Here is a 13736-nt window from a genome sequence, read left to right as displayed (position 1 = left end):
TGTGAATGTGCTTTATCGGTTTAAATCATGCTTTAACCCGAAAATAATCAGTAAAAGAAACGGACAAACTCATATAGCCTTTAACATCCCGCTCGACTATTGCAGTCATTTTAACCTGATCAAGCCATAGCTAAATATGTTTAACATGAATTCTTGCTGAATATGCAGTTATATTACGGCTGTTGGCATGAATTGTACTCGTGATGGAGGCTCCAGTCAGAATCACACCGCTCCGGTCATCCTTTGCTCGGCGGCGTGTCTCTGTCAGACTCACGGGGGAGGGTTGAGCCACTCTGAACTACGGGAGAACTGGATGTTAAAAAGAAAACCGATTTTCATTCAAACAAACCGATGTAAATTACTAATTCGAGTTTATTGATAAAATTGATTTATCACCCAGCCCTACTTGCTTTCATATTTTTTAATGAAAAAATAAAATAAAATGCTGCTGCAATTAAATGCAGGTGTGTAAAATACGTGCAAGATTTGCACTGCACGTGTGATGGTAGATGTGCAGCTTTTCTTATTTATTTTATCTTCATTACAAATCTTGTTTGGTTTCATTTTGGATAATTGCATGTAAAAAAATATTTTCGTTGTAATGCAAAATGTGAATTCATATGCAAGTATTTGTGCAAAAATTATTCATTGGCATTAATGACAGGGCGCATTAATATTCAACATTCAACAATCTGTCAATGCTGCATTTCTCTGTCGGAGAGAGCCAGCACTGTGAATTTCATCTTGCAGCAGACAAGAAAACATTTGTTTATTAATAAATAATTAAAATTTCTCATTTTTCACAATTATTAGGCTACTTCTGCATGTGCTTTGTGGCAAACTTAATGCATGTGCTTGAGCGCGGAATATATTAAGATTTGATCATGTAAATGTAATATAAACCTCTGATTAGTTGAATATAACAAATGAATGACTAGAACTAGAAAAATCTTACGTGGGGGCAGACAATTTTTTAGTCTTTAACCAAAACAACAGTCCTATATAAACCGGTACAGCAACTTTGAAAGCCTCATAAGACACTGTCCATATGAAAGAGCAATTCACACCTTTATCTCGACCCCCACAAGCCACACATAACTAACCCCAAAAACCCAACCCCCTCCAGCTGAACTGAATTCGGTCTGTGTTTTGGCTCTGAGGAACAGTGTGTTACTCGGCTGAAACATACCTGCACTCAGCAGCACTACTCTTTGTATTCATTATATTCTAGCAGCCCATATTATTATTTCACAAGACCATAATGATAATAACAAATCATCAATTAATAATTAATCATTATTTTAAGAAAATCATTGTTATTTGTGATCGTGGATGTTTGAGGGAGGCTTTAAGACCAAGCAGAATCCTCCGTTCCCCCCTCACAGCGAGTCCCGCGCGCTCAGTGATGCAGCTTCACTGTCTGCGGTTTGACTTTACCGAATCAGATTGAGGCGAATACAACCTATTGATCATGAGCCCAACATTTAGCAAGGCAGAAAAACATTCATTCTAACTGAAGGAAGACATATTTTATTGAGCTAATGCTGTTAAATAGAGAGAGAGAGAGGGAGGGAGGGAGAGAGAGAACCAGTCTAGGGCTATTCTTAAACTTGGAGCTCATTTTATTGAAGTACAAATCCAAACACCAGAAATGTTATGCATTTTATGAATAATGAAATGTTATAAAAAAGTATGCATTTTATTTATTCACATGCAGTATGGTTGTTGGTATTTAGCAGTTAAAACCTATTTTTAAACTTGAATTTAAATACTATTAAACTAACTTTAAAATATCAAGGAGTTTATAAATTAAAAATGATAAAATGTCACAGTGCATGTTAAATAGCCTAAATGAACTTGTGTTAATAATATAATTCGATTATTTTACATGAAAAACTCTATAAAATGCTGTATAAAACGGGACAGCATCCTTTATATTAAACATTTTTAAATCATCCACAGCTGAGCAACGCTAGAGGGGGAATCCTCTGTTCCCGTGAAGTGAATGTGATGAACGGTCATTTTCAGAAGCAATGAAAAAAAAAAAAAAAATATCCTAGATTAGGCCATGCAGGCTCTGCTCTGAAGTATATAATACTTATAATTACTGTTAACCCAGAGTAACACATTTTAACGGATTAATCGCCTTTTTTCATTTGCTGCATGTTTTCTTTATTTATTTATTTTTAAACACGCTAAAAAATAAATTAAGTTTGTGAGAAAAAAATATATATTAATCATGTATAGGTTTAATTTTAATGTAGCCTATTAATCACCTATTTTCGTTTGCTGCATGTTTTTATTTTATATAATTCATGTATAAATAACATTTTATTACATTTAGAAATAATAACGGCTGGCCTAATAATGTTATAATGTACAAACATAGTATATTTAGTTCCCTTCACTTTACAACAAATCCTTTAAATGTAACAAATATATCAGAACAAAAGAATTAAAAATATAGAATTCTAATGGATAAATATAATTGCAGTATATAATAATAATATACGCTTAGCTATAAACAAAAAATAATAATAATTTAAAGCTAAGCATAAGGTAAGGTTGGGCTTTCTCATTCTCTCACTCGGGAGAAATCCGTTTCCATATTCGTGATGTTGCCCATTTGAAGCTTAAGTATTATTCGTGAGGTAAAATAGGCTTTGTTCACGTGTGTTTCAGTATCAATGGAAAAAAAATCATAATTAATATGTGGAGTAAGTGGACCGCTGCTAACGCTGAATGTCTGCTGTTTCCAGTGAATATGTGCACGAGACACCAGCACGATCAAACAGCTGAAACAGAAAATACTCAATTTTTGGACACACATAAGGCATAATTCAAAAATGCAAAGTGTTAGTAGTTTGAAAAAATCAAGAATAAAAACAGCTAAATAATAATTATTGCTAAATTCTGGACCGTTCCCATTTCGCTCTGCATATGGAACCTGAAGATTTTTTTTTAAACCAAGAATGAACCGAAATGAAAACATTTAGCTTTTTATCCGTGTATATATATATATATGGGCCTTATATATATTTACTGTTTAATAACAATAACATGCATATGATCCTTTGTGTAGCCTAAGACTATCTAACGTTTTAAAATTAACTCACTGTAAATGTTTGAATATTTTTTAAAGACGTTACAATGTTATATCAATGTTATTGTTGTTTTACTTCTTTTTATTTCATCTTACAATTACATTCATTTCGCAATCCGTCCCTTTGCGCCACCTGGCGGTAGTTTCGTGAATGATTTTAACACGCGACTGAATTACAGTTAGGTGCCGCGGCGGTAAAACCCAACCCAGCCTACTGTAGACAAGATACTGAAATTATATAGCGCCACAGCACCCAGTCGAAATATCATTCAAACAAAATATAAGAAGACCATGACAGTTATTTTAGTTTAGTCTTTTACTTACTTATAAAGTCCCACATGATGTTTAATATCAATATTTTATTTTCCAAATGGTCTGTTAATTGTATAAGCAATTATACACATGCACTATTATATACAAAGACCATTACTAGTCTAAAGACTGATATTAATTATTATAATAACAATATGTTAATTAAATGTGTAACCAGTGAGCATGTGTAAGAGTTGAGCGGCGCGTGGTAAGCCACTGAAATAGACTTAATTCAGTCCATGATGGAAATGTGAATGCAGTCACAATTCAAAACACAACATGAATATGAATCCAGCTTACCGCATTCATAAAATCATCATTCTTGAACAAGATTTTCAGCAGGTGTCCCAGCATGCACTCTGGGTCCGCCCGCCCTTCAGAGCAAAGAGAGGAGTTAGTTATTTTTCTATCCGGGAGACACACTGAATGATGTGAATGAGGAGGATCACCTGGATGGCGGTCATCAAACGGGTCAGGATCAGCCTTATGATACTCCTCCGTCTCCCGTTCAACAAGCTCCGAAATCCTTCAGAGGGTCAACACATCACTGATATGAGCACAGGAACACTTGAGAGGCATGTATTAACACATTCATTATCACGGTCTAAAAACAGCAGTCAAAACATGTTCTGTGTGATTGTGAAGGACCGCTGGGAAGAAGAGATGAAGGCTTTACGGTTTAATCCTCGACTACTAAACCTGACACATTACAATACATTACTCTAGCACTCATTTAATTCTATCTTAAAATAAAACTTGCCTCTTTTAGACTTGCACTATTCATTTACTAAGTGCTCGTTTTCTTCTAGCTTCTCTAATGTTTTTGTATCCTACCTATTTGTTTTGCTTTTAATTTATTATACAATTAAAAGCAAAAAAGGCCTTGAACACAAGCTTGCTCTATTCTTTTTCTATCTTTTCTTTTTATTACATAAAACAAACTTGCTACAATGATTTAATGACCCTTTCGTAAAATTTGAAGAAATCACACATCAGTTTTGTTTTTATAATTTGGTCACGTAATTAATTAATAACTGAAATAGCTGGAGAGCCCTAACTCTCACGCATAAGAATGAAACGGCAGAATTTCAGCTGGGGCCTCATGTATAAAACTCTACCTAGATTTCATCCTAAAAGTGTGCGTACACACAAAAGCTAGAGTGTGTATGTATGAAGGTTTTCAGATCTATAAAGCCATGTGTACACCAGAACCTGCACAAAATCCCCTTTATAATACCCAGTCAGCAGAAGATTGTGTAGCCATTTATGGAGCTTAAAACGGCATATAATTTCCATCCACATGACACCATGTTTAACACAGTTTCCTTCAAATTCTCTTTTAAATATGGTGTTTTTCACAGCACTGGTATGTGCGGTTATGGCGAGTTACCTCATAAACATGGTCTTAAGTGAGTCCTAAATGACGGTAACATGTTGGCAGAAAAGTGAATGTGTGTCAGATCCGTGTCATGTGCATCAGGTTTTAAAGAGATAGCGCTGCTTTTACACTGAAACCTGATGAAGTCTGTCACTGATGTAAATTTAAGAACAAAAGGAACAGGAGAAATCACTCCGTTGCTCCATTCTCTGATTAACTTTGTAGTTAGAATAAAGATCAAGTTACATTCATTCTATAGTTTAATTGAAGACTGTTTTAAGTTCACTTAAATCTAAAGTTGTCATTTTTCAGAGACTATTAAGTGTTAAAGAAAATGGCTGTTTATACTGTAATGTTGAAAGGCTATAAATACTGGCTAAAAATTATTTTAATATATCAGTAACATTACTGGCCTTCATTAACAGTAGGCTACTTAGCAAAAAGACGCCATTAAACCGTATTTAAAACACACCATATTTATGTTATTTCTTCATTAATTTGTAGGTTCAATATGAAATTATGATAAATATTAATATGCAATTAATTTTAATCAATTGATAGCACTAATGTTAACCTTTCAAATATGTTATTGTTGGTATAATGTTTATTTTAAAGCTGAATATGTTTTTCAGCCAGTGATGAGCGTGCCCCCCCACCCCGCCAGTCCTGCTCTAGAGTCTCTGTACAGTGTGCTCTTATTTAACCCTAGTTTATCGTGTACAAGCGTATTCAAAGTTTACATCAGGCCCCAGGTGTCTGGTGGCAGTGCTGTACAGCTACGGTTGATGAGGTCAGGTGGCACTGCACTGATGCAGGGGTCAGCGCGGGGTCATGGGGTCAGCGCGGGGTCACTCACTTGGTCAGTATGTTGAGCAGGTCGCCCGTGCCTCCCTGCTGTTCTCTCTCCCACTGCTCCAGCAGAGCGCTCAGCTCCGCTTTAGCGTCCACACCGCCCTCGCCAGCAGACGCCATCGGCCCTGCACACACATTCACAAGTCCACTTAAAAGAAGAAACTTACTATAGATGCAGTTAAATACATGTACAAGATCGTGGACCAGTGACATACAGCAGGTCTTTACAATATTAAGCATAACACTCAGTTCTTCTGGGTATAAATATCAGCGTCTCCTCCGTACATGACGGCTGCCTGTAATAGCAGACAGTGCACAGTACTTTGCCAAGCGTTTGGCCCTCGTTCTGGGCATCCCAAGCTGTTGAAGCCCTCTCACAAACAACCTGTGTGTGTGTGTGTGTGTGTGTCCTAAACTACCAAATATAAAAACAAGGAATCGGCCTCGATAACCCATTTCTGAAATGGTATTTAGGAGTGATTGATATTTAATGATTTTAGTCATGAAAGCTTCCAAAACAAACAAATGAGTGAGAAACAGAGTGATTAGCCGAGGGAAAACAAGCTAGATTTCCCTGAAGGTTCTGTCCTGTCAAGTGTTGTTTTGGTGGTACTGATGTAAATCCATGAGCGTTCACCAGGCACCTGTAGATGTTAGCACACACACACACACACACACACACCTCAGGGCTTTACACAACACCTGATGTACTGCTGTGCAGTTTTGGGGCCATGGTGTATGTCCTGACAGGAACATAACATCACTTATGAAGTGTAGAGTCCAGGAAGTCTTACTTTGCTTTAGAAAGCTTACTATACCGATGATGGACCTTAATAAACATCTGAATGTATTAATAAGCTCTTTATTAACGCTAGGTGGTTGTGTGTCTAAAGTTGAACAAGAATGAAGTGCTTGTACTTCTGGTTTATAAGAGTCAAAGACCCACCGGAAACACCTGCTAATGAAAAGCGAGCGTGTGGACAATAAACCGGTAACGTTACAGAAACACTAATAATCATATGACGTTAGTACACTGGTGTTTTGAATGTTTCTGGAGCTAATACGCACAGTTCTTTTACAGTACATGTATGTATACATCAGCACAAGCTTCCTACACATATAAGACTCCTCACACCACGCATGTAAACAGTGTTCCTAATGCCGTGTGCCACAAAGTGTGCTACTGAATCCGCGAGCACTCACCTTCAGAGCACACAAACACACGCCTCGAGATCACTAACAGCTCGAGGAGCAGAGACGCGTCACAGGCCGTTATAACCTCATGAACCGCGTCGCTTCACAGCTCATGACACTCGTGTCTGTCTCGAGAAATGTGCTGCAACTTTATTATGGCGAGCTCTAAGCACGTCACAACCCGACGACGAGAGGAACTCGCGGATGACGTCAGACGCAAATGTAGACTAGAGCGGACAGGGTTAAAAAAACCCACACTGTTTGTCATCGTCAAGGCGACAATTTTTTAACGTTTATTTTGTATACTCTGGTAGTGTTAAGGCGCCATTTCCGCCGCGTTTCTTTAGTACGTGTAAAGTCGCAGTTACTCTGTAAATTAAAAAAAAAAAAAAAAAAAAACACAAAGCACGCATATTCTGACCGTGTTCCAGCATGGAACATATATATATTACATTTATATATTTATCCAGCATATATATTTATTTCTGATGTTCTACTTAAGCCTCTTATTATTATTGTTATTATTAGACTACATTTCTGAACGCTGCTCCTCCATTTTGTAAGTTTTAATACGAAATTTAAACAATAAATACAGTTCTGCCGAACTTAATGTGGCGTAAACATAATTGTAATATATAAGTGATAGAAATATTACAAAAATACTTTCATTAATGGATCATAATTATTGCACAAATAGTATTTGGTACCAAAATATATCCTTAACATTTATTTAACTGAAAAGAGTTAAGTTGTATGGTCACATTATAAATAAGCATTACCTGAGGGTTAAATACTCCCCATCACTCTCCAGGATAAAATGACACTGTAGATGTCATCGAACAATATACATAATAATAATTGATGTATAATATGCTATAATGTTTACTCCGAATTGCTGCAAATACCTGTATAGTCTATTCTACTTAAACCCATTCAAATGGATTGTCAGCTGGTTTGTTTGCAGCGCTCCCTGAACGAAATGTATCGCTTTTAAAGCCAGAGCCATTGATAAATAGCTTTGATCTGGCGGTCACGTGGTTCAGGGAGCGCTCCAAACAAACCAGCTGACAATCCATTTGAATGGGTTTAAGTAGAATAGACTATACAGGTATTTGCAGCAATTCGGAGTAAACATTATAGCATATTATACATCAATTATTATTATGTATATTGTTCGATGACATCTACAGTGTCATTTTTAAACACTAGATTTTTAAAGATTACAATTAAGAAGTAAATACTTCTTTTTATTTTTTTTAATGATGCTTTTATACGTTTACATAATGAACGCAAATCCTGAATTGAAGCCCAAGTTTAAAATGATTGTAAAAAGGCATTCATACCTTTGAGTTGTCCAGTGATGGAAGACAAGCATATGACTAGCAGAATATGACCACAGTCCATGTGCGTATGGGCCATATACAGAACTGGTGCAAACTGCTGTCCCACAACCAAAAACACATTTAAAAAGGATTCATGTATTCAAATCTTAGATGTGTATTAAGAGCCTTCTATTATCTGTTGAAACCCACAATAATATTTAAAATATTAATAAGCTTTTTAAGAGCATCTTTTTCATTCTTTTTTTTTTTTAAGTTCCAAAAAATATAATTTTATATTTTCTTAGTAAATTATTCAACTGTGTAAAAAAACGTGTCCCTCATTTTTCATGCTGTGATCCCGCACCCAGAATAAAACCAGTATAGATGGAAAATAATTGTATAAAAAGAAACCTGGTAGCCACTGAAGCCTTGGTGAAGCAGGCCACTGATGAATGTGTATTTTTCTCATTCTTTCAGGGAACGGACCATCATTATTAACCTTACACTCAGCAGCCAGGCAAAATGAGGAAATCGGAATTATATGTATACTGCACAAAAATAATAATTCATATTTTAGCCATATTTCCTTATGTATTTATTATATTATTAATAATTTAATCAATCTTTTATTTACCGTTCTGCAGTTTAGTTCCAACCCTGATCATACACCCTGGCTTGTAAGGATTGTAATGAGGAGAACGTGTTTTAGGGGGAAAACCCCAGGAGAACACGCACTACTGCTGTTCACACATAAAACTGACACGGTCATGTATCTTAAGGTGACATGAAGACCCTCTCAAAGCAGTGAATGGAGGTCTTCAGGGAAGTGTGATGGAGCAGGAGGACAGCTACAAGCTTAGACTTGACAAGACTCCCCTAAACACCTCACTTCACATTTCAATATTAAAACACAATTCACTGTCAATTTTATTCATTCCTAAGATCCTTACATCCCGCCACTACAGCACCCAAAAAACCAAACCATAAATATATGCTTATAAAACAGTTCAATATTTACTGCAAAATATTTTTACAGAGTAAAACTTAAAAAAAACAACAAAAAAAAACAAGACAAAAACAGCAAATAAATATAGGAAATGGACAGTAAGGCCAACATCTGAACTCCACATAATGAAATGTATAAATCATTTGTAACAGTTTTTCTATATACTATATTTGAAATACACTATCCTTAAAGTAAAACTCGGCAAACCATTTCTGTAGTTCATCATCATGTGTTTGCCCTTACCTGCTGACAACTCGCGTATATTTTTACTTTTGAATGATGATTATGTACAGTTATTAAAACTGTCTAAACAAATGGACTCGATTCCTCTTCAAATTCACCGTTTCTGATGTTACTTTGACTTTCGGAGAAATGGAGCCAGTTTTGATGCTAGCGCCAGTGAATGATGCCACAATGCATGATGGTACATTTATGGCACATTTTTGCAATATACATCATATTGCAACGTCAGGGTACTTCTAATAACCAAGGTAAACAGAATAATGTATGAAACATTAAATCATTAGTGAATTAACAGTAATATCGAGTAGAACTGATGGCTTTTGTGCAGCTGTTGTGTCTTGTGAGCTGTTAGCAGATAAGCTAATAAAACTAGACAACACACCGTCCTTCTGTTCTAACAAGTCACGGCTGACTTTCACGTTTAACCACTGTTCTCTAAATCCAAAAAGCAAAAGGACTACACAAACGTTCAGTTTGAACACATTAGAAAACGTCCAGCCAAGTACAACGGCTTCATGGGACACAAAGCTCCTGGACGCATCTGTGCTCTCTCTCTCACACACATGCTGACAAATTTTGGCACTAATACCGCCACCACATTTCTGACAAACTGGTTGGCGTACAGCGAGACACTCAAATCAACATGTTCGTGTTGGCGATCCCAAAAGAGGGAGCTATAAAAAGAGCCCATCACTGAATGACACGTAAATGAACTCCCAGTAAAGCCCTTCTGGAACAAAAACACTTGATGCACAATGAGACTTCATGAGGAATATGAACCGATGCTGAAGTACAACATGGAAATTATTTCAGCTAACAAGGGTAAAACACACTTTCTGACAAAACACACCCAACTGCCATTCAAACACATTTTACACATCATAATAGTAGGTGAAATACAATACTCATTACAGAAGAAGCTCGCTCAAAACTGACGGTTCTCTTATTTACTCAGCCTCCTGCTTTTCCAGACTCCTGCTGTTATTATTATTATTATTTTTCAAGCATTTTGAAGCATCCTTACACCATCAAATCACAAATTTGTCAATTCTATAGGTTCTCTAGGTGCAATCACCTACAACCTTGGAGAGTTCCCAATTCATCACGTCCAAAACAAGTGGTGTCAATCTCAGAATACATTTAGGCAAAGCATTTCTTTGGGAGATATGAGGCTAATAAACGCTTAAAATGTCATGCAATGCCAGCGGATAAGGTTGCACGTTTAGTAAAGTTTACAGAGGGCGATTTCTTGCATTTCGAGTTGAACTGACTTGCATAAACCTGAGAAAAAAACTAAAGAACTCCTTGTATTAGGAAGCATTCAGCACCTTTGCTGCCACAAATTAATCTACCATTATGCTATTATCACACATGGGTAAAAATTACAGGTTGTCTGCCCTTATAACACTACAAATGGTAATCGTGACACAATATATGACGCAGATAATATGCTCATCAGCATGCATTATGTATAATCTCTTGCTCGTGGAAAGCTTGTGTAAGTTCTAGCTCTGCGAGAGGTAAGACATCACCCTCGGACAAACGACGGCATTCTCAGGGACGCTGGGACACGAACCATGAAGTGCTGCACTTTAATGTACATCAGATTTGGCTCAGAATGAAGTTAGTGTTTAAAGCAGCAAGCCCTGGATCACCGTGTACAGTGGGATCTGATGGAAACCAACCAGGTCATATTTCACCCTAAAAATCACTCGGAAAAAAAGCAATAAATCACATTATGAATCTAGGAGAATTAATATTCCTTATATTCTCTGTAAAAAATAAATAAGTTAAAGCTAGAGTAAAACAAATACCGCACTACCATGATGCATAAACACTTCATATTTTAAGCACTGACGGTGAGAACGTCACAAAATCAAATCATTTTATGCAGCGCTAAATATCTCAAAACATGATTTCTTCCTGTGGAGTTTAGTGTGAAATATGGCCCAGGTCCCCGACAGGTTTCGTGAGACGTTTTATTTTGCGTGACATGTCAGCTCACGTTGCATGCTGGGTATGCTTTACGGTTCGCTATAATCTAGCTCTTCAGCGGCACGAAGTGTTTAAGCTCCTCTTCACTCTGTAATACTGTAGGTCGCCGAAGCAGATGTCCACATGCTACACCGATCCATAACCAGGTCCCAAAACGCAGTCATTGGTTGGCCATCCAGCGCTGGCGGCTGAATGATGAGGCTCAGGACGGGACAGACAGGAGAGCGTCAGACGAACAGCTGGATCCTCTCGCGGATGGTCTGTCTGCAGATGGGGCAGGTCTTGAGCGCGGCGCTGCAGTCGATGCAGGAGGCGTGTCCGCACTGGAACACCAGCTTGATGTGGTTGTCGATGCAGATGGGGCAGGTGATGCGCTCCTCCATCTGTCTGTAGCGAGACTGCAGCTGCTCCAGCAGGTTGTGCTTCTCGGAGTTCTCTGAGCTGGGGCTGCTCTCCACCTCCGTCTGGTCTGCTTTCAAGAGACACACATGCTCAGCTCCAAACACAACGCACCGCAGTGCAATAAAACACAACACAATGCAGGAGCGAGCATTACCTCGAGGAAAGAACTACAACTTAATAGTAGGAATGCAACGATATCAAAAAAAAAACTGAGGGATACTTGGAAACAGTATATATTTAGATAATATACATATTTATATTCATAGAATTTATATTATAAATAAATATATCATATAATATATAAGCATAAACAGTTTCTGAAACCTATACATGCATGTGTGTGTTTATACATAATAAATATACACAGTACACACACATTTATTATGTAAACAAAAACCTTTATTTTAAATGCAATTGTTTGACAGCACTAATTTTAGAGTTAAATACTTCTATTGAATGCACTTTGAGAGTTTAAAATGAACCATGTTCCTAAGAAAACTTAATAAAGAAGTCAGTGAATTGACTTTTAGCTGAACTTTAAAGGGGTCTTTCAATATCGATACCAAGATGTTGATATTACCGTTACATCTCTACTTAATAGTAATAAGAAGATCGTAACAGAGAATGGGAATATCATTTCTTTCAGTTGCCCCTGACTGAAAACATTTTCTTTAATTACTGGTTCCATTCATTTTTAATGAAACCAAAGTTTCACAGTAAACTCTCAGAATTACATCACTTCCTGCTGCCTAGTTTGTTCAGTGGCTGTGGAGACCTGAAGCACATGATTTACTGTAGTACAGCTATGACCAGCTCATACCTCATTCTCTTCTACAACAAAACTACATCAGTCCCCCATAAAGGCATCTTATAGGAAAGTTCATGTTTCTTAATGTACTGTTGATTAGAAAGACTAACTTTCCTTGTTTCTTAACAGCCCCATAATCTTTTTCTACAGAAAACCATTCTAAACGGGCTTAATGTACTGACTGGTGAAATAGATGCAGCATCTTCTTGTTCTCTAGTCTAAAATCTGAAGCCCAGTTTGTTTTTTACTCAAACCTGTTTCTTAACAGGTTTTTATGGGGTTTAAGACATTACGTCTTAGTTCTTTGGAACAGTAGACAGTATTTACTACAACCAATGTTTGAGAGAAATTTGGTTCTTCTTGGTAATTCAAATGTCCATACCGAAATATTACCAAAAAAAGATGCATTAAGAGCTGAGCGTATGCTGATCGTAACAAAGTGAGCTCATTTTAAAGAGGATTTATTAAGTGTTATAAACTGCATTTTGTTCTAAAGTGTTTGTTGTTGGTAAAGCTTTTTGATTCTTAAATGTAAAAATGCTTACCTTGTCGAATTTTCTTTGTTATTGTCACCTGGCACCGGATACATTTCTTCATTCTGTGAGCACATTCTGAACAGAGACACACAGGACTGAGTTTCTATAGTATCTGTGTCCCTGGGGCACTCACAAGTCTTCAGGAGCACAGGGATATTTGGAGCAATAGACAACAATACATTGTATGGCTCAAGATTATACATTTCTCTTTTATGACAAAAATCATTAGGATATTAAATAAAGATTATGTTCCATGAAGATATTTTGTAATTTTTTTTACTGGAAATATATCAAAACTTAATTTTTGATTATTAATATGCACTAAGAACTTAATTTGAACAACATCAAAAGATGGTTTTCTCAATATTTAGATTTTTTTGCTCCCTCAGAATCCAGATTTTCAGCTAGTTGTATCTCTGCCAAATACTGTCCTATCTTAACAAACCACACATCAATGGGAAGATTATTTATTTGCTTTCAGATGATGTATAAATCTCAATTTCGACTGGATTTTATGACTGGTTTTGTGCTCCAGGGTCACATATAGCCAAGTAAAACATTTCTAGATCAACATCAATCCAACTG

The 13736-nt window shown here is 36.7% G+C and overlaps 3 protein-coding genes and 1 long non-coding RNA gene across 7 annotated transcripts in view; 2 read left to right on the top strand and 2 right to left on the bottom strand.

Annotated features, from left to right (window-relative positions):
- LOC132097339 (DDB1- and CUL4-associated factor 1-like) overlaps positions 1-7053 on the bottom strand; it is a 34184-nt gene extending 27131 nt beyond the window's left edge. The window contains exons 1-4 of the mRNA XM_059502979.1: positions 6849-7053; positions 5650-5770; positions 3865-3941; positions 3716-3789 (exon numbers count right to left, since the gene is read on the bottom strand). Of these exons, the coding sequence (XP_059358962.1) occupies positions 3716-3789; positions 3865-3941; positions 5650-5765 (267 nt within the window). The 5' untranslated portion in view covers positions 5766-5770; positions 6849-7053. The remainder of the gene's footprint in view (positions 1-3715; positions 3790-3864; positions 3942-5649; positions 5771-6848) is intronic.
- LOC132097344 (uncharacterized) overlaps positions 1-13736 on the top strand; it is a 404710-nt gene that overhangs the window by 42434 nt on the left and 348540 nt on the right. The window lies entirely within an intron of this gene.
- Positions 1-13736, top strand: part of LOC132097345 (uncharacterized) — a 433761-nt gene that overhangs the window by 299856 nt on the left and 120169 nt on the right. The window lies entirely within an intron of this gene.
- mib2 (MIB E3 ubiquitin protein ligase 2) overlaps positions 11585-13736 on the bottom strand; it is a 69079-nt gene continuing 66927 nt past the window's right edge. For 3 of the 4 annotated variants that reach the window (XM_059502989.1, XM_059502987.1, XM_059502990.1), the window contains exons 18-19: positions 13161-13226; positions 11585-11877 (exon numbers count right to left, since the gene is read on the bottom strand). In XM_059502989.1, coding sequence (XP_059358972.1) covers positions 11633-11877; positions 13161-13226 — 311 coding nt within the window. In that variant the 3' untranslated portion in view covers positions 11585-11632. The remainder of the gene's footprint in view (positions 11878-13160; positions 13227-13736) is intronic. The other variant, XM_059502988.1, reaches the window with a different exon arrangement.

The sequence above is a fragment of the Carassius carassius genome, chromosome 21, assembly GCF_963082965.1.
Source record: "Carassius carassius chromosome 21, fCarCar2.1, whole genome shotgun sequence".
Classification (NCBI taxonomy): Eukaryota; Metazoa; Chordata; class Actinopteri; order Cypriniformes; family Cyprinidae; genus Carassius; species Carassius carassius.
This window is presented reverse-complemented; position numbering and strand designations above follow the sequence as displayed.